This window comes from Ostrea edulis, chromosome 4 (genome assembly GCF_947568905.1).
Source record: "Ostrea edulis chromosome 4, xbOstEdul1.1, whole genome shotgun sequence".
In the NCBI taxonomy this organism is placed as follows: Eukaryota; Metazoa; Mollusca; class Bivalvia; order Ostreida; family Ostreidae; genus Ostrea; species Ostrea edulis.
In genome coordinates this window covers 83,718,819-83,724,674 of record NC_079167.1, presented here as the reverse complement: position 1 = coordinate 83,724,674, position 5,856 = coordinate 83,718,819, and the positions used below count along the sequence as shown (strand labels likewise).

General features: G+C 34.9%; 1 protein-coding gene across 1 annotated transcript; it reads left to right on the top strand.

The window, feature by feature from the left end:
- On the top strand, positions 1 to 1,179 carry LOC125671915 (acetylcholine receptor subunit beta-like 1). Its single transcript, XM_056161511.1, has one exon. It carries the CDS (start codon positions 1 to 3, stop codon positions 1,177 to 1,179), a length of 1,179 nt encoding a protein of 392 aa, XP_056017486.1.
- Positions 1,180 to 5,856: the final 4,677 nt, after the last annotated feature.

Genomic DNA, 5,856 nt, shown 5'->3' with positions numbered 1-5,856 from the left:
ATGACTGTTTTCTTAAAGGGATTCTCCTTCACGGATGCGTTCACAATGAATGACGAAATGAACTTGCAGTCTGCTTTACTGTCTGGATACAAAAGCAGACTGCGTCCTGGAACAGACAGAACCATACCTCTGAACGTTTCTGTCTCGTTCCATCTCTCCTTCATAAAGGAATTTGATGAACACAGTGGAAAATTTTCGGTTAATGGAGTCTTTATTCTTCATTGGTACGACGAAAGACTTCAATGGGACCCAAATTCTTATAACGGTACCAACCGTACCATCCTTCCCCAAAACCAAATATGGATACCAAATTTCGTCAACATCAATCCTTACCACGAAGTCTCTGGACTAGGAAGCGATTTGATGACTGTGGACATAGAAGCTTCTGGACTCTGTCGATGGATTCCCTTACAGACATTCGATGTTATTTGTGATGCAGACGTTACCAAATATCCCTTTGATACACAGTACTGTACTTTGAATTTCATATTATGGGAACAAACACGAGACGCCGTATTTATAAGTATTAGTGAATCCGAGGTAGGACTTTCTCTGTACAAAGTACATGGACTCTGGGACATAGTAAAGACACAGCTATATACAAAAGTAAATATATACAACGATAATGAAGTCATCGTTGGATTTTGGTTGAATCGTAGGTCGTTGTACTACACAGTGTCCCTTATTATTCCGTTATTATCCATTTCTATGTTAATGGGATTTGTGTTTCTTCTACCCCCAGGATCGGGGGAACGAGTTGGTTTTATAACGACTGTGTTACTGTCCTACATCGTGTTTTTGACCATTATTCAAGACAAGCTGCCCGAGTCTTCAGAACCGAATATATCAGTGATTGGTTACTTCCTTGTGGCGTGTGTGATGAATGGTTCTATAACGACTGTTTGTGTCATCGTTAGTTTGAGATTCCATACGTGTTCCGGCATCAACGATCCAATCCCTCCCTATCTCGCACGTCTCGCTAAGTGCAGATCCAAATCGAAAGTGCAACCATTTGCAATGGATTTACCAGATTCAAAGTCTGTATCATTGACCGAGGATGAAGACTTTCCTATTACTTGGTCAGATGTTGGGGCTGGTTTTGATAAAATATGTCTAACAGTATGCGCTATCCAGTGTGTTGTTACCACATTGATTTACCTTGGGATTGTTTGTTTTTAGAATTGAATACGAATTTCATGAAATCGAATCTAAATAAGAACACTGAATGATTTTTTTGTCACATTGGTTCTAAAGATAGCCTCAATCTTTGAGGGATTGGTACGGAAATTTCCGCTTGTGTAACCTTAATTAATCCAACGAGTTTGTGTGCGATACAAACTGCTACGTCATACACTCCTGCGATACAACTACTACGTCATACACTCCTGGGATACAACTGCTACGCCATACACTCCTGGGATACAACTGCTACGCCATACACTCCTGGGATACAACTGCTACATCATACACTCCTGGGATACAACTGCTACGCCATACACTCCTGGGATACAACTGCTACGCCATACACTCCTGGGATACAACTGCTACATCATACACTCCTGCAATACAATTTCTACGTGAGACAATCTTGTTGGTGATGAAAGTAGAGTCCATTTGTTTGCCAAAGTTCTATGGCTCATGCCATTTCCAAGTGATTATAAATATTATTGTGGAAAAACAGTGGAGATTTGGAGAAGAAAACTATATGACACTTTTGGACCATCTGCATTTATTCCTTTACAGAGAATCAACTGTAAATATATTTGTGCAGATGGAAGGGTTCAGAATAAAGATGTTTCTTACATTTGTCCCAATATCAAAGGTGTGAATATATGATGTTTTAAAGAAATATTTCATAATGTACATGAAGTGAGTTAATTTCAGTAACGTATACTTGTTTAGCAAGTACTTGCAATATTTTTTTAGTTAGTTTTGTCATTTTGTGGTAATTGACAATGTAATGTTTGAAGATGTTCATGTATAGTCATCCGCCGGTTAACTAATATCTCTGGAAGGATATTTCGTCCTATGCGGCCGGTTGACAAATGTCTCTCGGAAGGATGTTTCGTCCTACGCCAGATAATTAATGTCTCTCGGAAGGATGTTTCGTCCTATGCCGGTTGACAAATGTCTCTCGGAAGGATGTTTCGTCCTACGCCGGTTGACAAATGTCTCTCGGAAGGATGTTTCGTCCTGCGCCGGTTGACAAATGTCTCTCGGAAGGATGTTTCGTCCTAAGCCGGTTGACAAATGTCTCTCGGAAGGATGTTTCGGCATGCGCCAGTTGAGTAATTAGTGTCTCTCGGAAGGATGTATTCTGAGAATTTTCATATCAATACAAAACGTTTCAATGATCTCATTTTATGTTTTAATGTTAAAAATGAGTTCATTTTACGTTGAACATTTACACTTGTGATTATTAACGATTAGTAATTTTTCAATTATATAACTTTAAAAAACGATTGCAATGTGCAATAAACCATTGTTTATACTTGTTGTGATGTGATTATTACTAGCAGGGTGAAAATTTTTGAGGAATATGAACGCTAATGCTGAACCCATTGCTAAAGCATATGGTGCATGAAAAAGTGAAGGTAATTGTAATGAATGTACCCCCCCTCCTTCTTTTTAGTTCATTACAGTAATGTTATATGACGCAGTGTAACTTATTGTTTCATCCATAACAGTGATAGATAAACCTTACTGAATCAATGACTGTAATATTTCACTATTTTTGTATATACTTGGAGCGGGTTGATTTTTCTATTGAATAGAGTCAATGACTGTAATATGTTATTGTACATTGTGGTGATCTGGAGCGGGTTGATGCAGTTTTCATACATCCAGTATTTATGATTAACTAGATTAGATGCTAACAATCTATTTTACTTAATATTTTTGAGTTACGATATGGCGTAGAACCCTAGAAAGCTAGTGGTAGAATATAAGTATGTATGTAAACAATGTCGAGGAAATTCGGACTGTGCACGAATACATGTTCATTTTTTTTATTACGTCTTGATTAATGATATGAATGGTATTATTTAGTTGTAGTTGATGTATAAGCATGTTTGATCCAAGTATTAATGTGTTACCTGAGTGATACGGCCGGAGAAACTGTATGTTGAAGTCTGTATCACGTATGTAACCACATGTTTTTCTGTCTGCTCGTTTCCGGTTTAGCACGCGACTGATGTGTAGTCGATAAATTTATTGTTAAATATTAGTGATTTGGTGTCGGTAATACTTGAATTAACATGGTGTATTGTTGAAATGATTGAGTGAAAGCTGTTTAGTATTTAGAGCATTGAATGTTTTGACTTTAAATTTATTCTATTTGATGTTACTTATTATGAACGAAAAAGTGATGTAAATGATAAATTTATCGGTTATCGATTGATGTCTTTATATCATCCGATAGGTGGCGTTTAAGCAAAAGCGATTTTTTAAAATAGTGATCCTATCAGGTATCGTGATTTAGTCACATGATCGATAATCGATATTTCCCGCTGATCTTTTGATCGTTTGGTAATTAGTATAAATACCGCAGCTTTGGTGAGAGACTTTACCTTTTCACCTTTGGTCTATTGAGAATAGTTGGTACGTTTCGTTGTTCCAAATTTATTTTTTTTTTTTTAATTTTTTTAAATTTATTTATCTATTTTATCTTTAGGATTAGATTTTATTTATTTAAATGATCGGTATATAACGACTGATGCGGTGATTTAACTGCAAGTTGTTATTTCCGTGAGTAGTTATTCATTTAGTAAATTTTTCGCAAGTTTATTAATTTTGGAAATGATTGGAAATTTAAGTATTTTTGATTGAGAATTATTTTTGGATAAGTTAAATGTCAATTCATATATTTTTAGTAAATTTTTAGTTATATTTTAATGATATTTTTCCTTCTGGAATTTATTAATAAATAAGTTAGGAATCAACCATATGTATATCAAGACAGTAAATAAACTGTGATATGCACGAGTGGTTTAGTTTTTATTTACATGTGGAAATAGGTTAACCATAATGGACTATGCAGTAATTGAACTGTACGTCCACATGTTGGTGATTTGAACTTAATAAATATTTAAGTGTATCATAGGTTAACCATAGTGAACAAGAGAGTAATTTAACTCACTTCAATCCTGTTTACATTCAATAAAATGTTCTCATAACGGGATTATTAACTTAATTAGAGTTACTCCCCTTTACCCAGCCCTATTACATTTGGGTGGTTTTAGGTTTAAGTTCTGATGATACTTTGATTATATTTTTAATTACTTAGATGTATTGTTAATGTATGAATGAGTTGTGTGAGTGAAGATATAACTATAAATGTTATGTAATCGAATAAACTTAATATAATCTTTGATTAATCTTGATTGTTCATTGAAATGAAATGGTGAATTTATGAGTTCTGCACAAGTCCGTCTGATAATGATATTGTTTAATTTATTTGCGCATCGTTTAAATATCTTACAATTACTGCTGCGCTACATGAGAGCTTATTAGTTTAGCGATGATTTTCAGCTACCCGTGAGCATTTCAGTAATGAACAGTGATTATTCTCATGAATCCACAAAGAGTGCTAAGAGTAGGGCAAACGTATACCTCTGGACACAACAGAGGTAAGGGTGGGTGCTTATTTAATTAGGAGCACGTATCTGCTCTTGATTGGTTGCACGGAGGAATAACACACGTTGCAAATAAACACTGAAACCAAGGCCTGTTCACTGTGAAATTGATATAGAAAAACTGTACTTGGATTCTTGCTAGAATTATAAACTGACAACAGGGTTTATATTGTGTATAGTTCATATATACATTCTGTAGTATTTAATGTTTGATATCTTAAATTCTTGTATTTATCAATCGGGGGTACATGTAACTTATGCGCAACATTTGCGTAGTGCAGGTCGGACTGCCTGGACAGTAGAATATGAATATTGTACATGCAGTGCGCGTGTGTAAGATCTACTTGAAATAATACATATTTGATGGAAACGTATACATTTGTGTCGTATGGGATACAATTTAAAATGGTTATTAAACTCATGTTATATATGATATTTACTAACATTAAATCTGCATTATACATGGAATAAAATTGGAAATTAAATTTCATTTTACGGACACGTATAAATTTCCTGTAAACTCCAATTAAATCTGAAACTTCACGAATAATATAAGTTTAATTATAATATCTGTAAACGCCAAATTTCATGCAGTGAATCCTGTGATACACTCCAAGATAAAGAAATCACGGACTCCTGAAATGTGCCGTGGGAATGTTGTTTCCATAAGCTGAAAATCTTCTAGATTTCCCATTTTCCGTGGAAATAATCGTGGTTTTACGTTTGAAAATTATGGTAAACCCGAAGTATCCTTCTAGTTTCCTGCAGTCGAAGTTTTCTATTTTGGAAAATCTTATTTTGTCCAGTTACTGTAGTCTTAAAAAGTCGTGTACTGTATGAATATATCACCACTACATTGGATATAGAATTTATATTCAACTTAATTTTCTATGTTTACAAATCGTCTATATTCTACTTTTCATCACTCAGTTAATTGAATGTAACAATCAGGGGCGGATCCAGGAATTGAATTAGGGGGCGCAACTGTACGAGACAGGGAGCCTTGAGGCCCCAGTGGGTCCAGCTCCTGGATTTTACAGATTTTATAGGGCTTCAAATATGTCTCCTTTGTAGTCATTTCTATCATTTTCTGTCATTTTTGAGGTGAAATTAATAAAATGACTCAAATTTGAAGGGTTTTTGGAAAAAATAGCAGTTCTCCCAATAAAAGTAATTCAATAGATTAAAATATTTTGTTATTCAGTTCTCCGAGAGTGAAAGA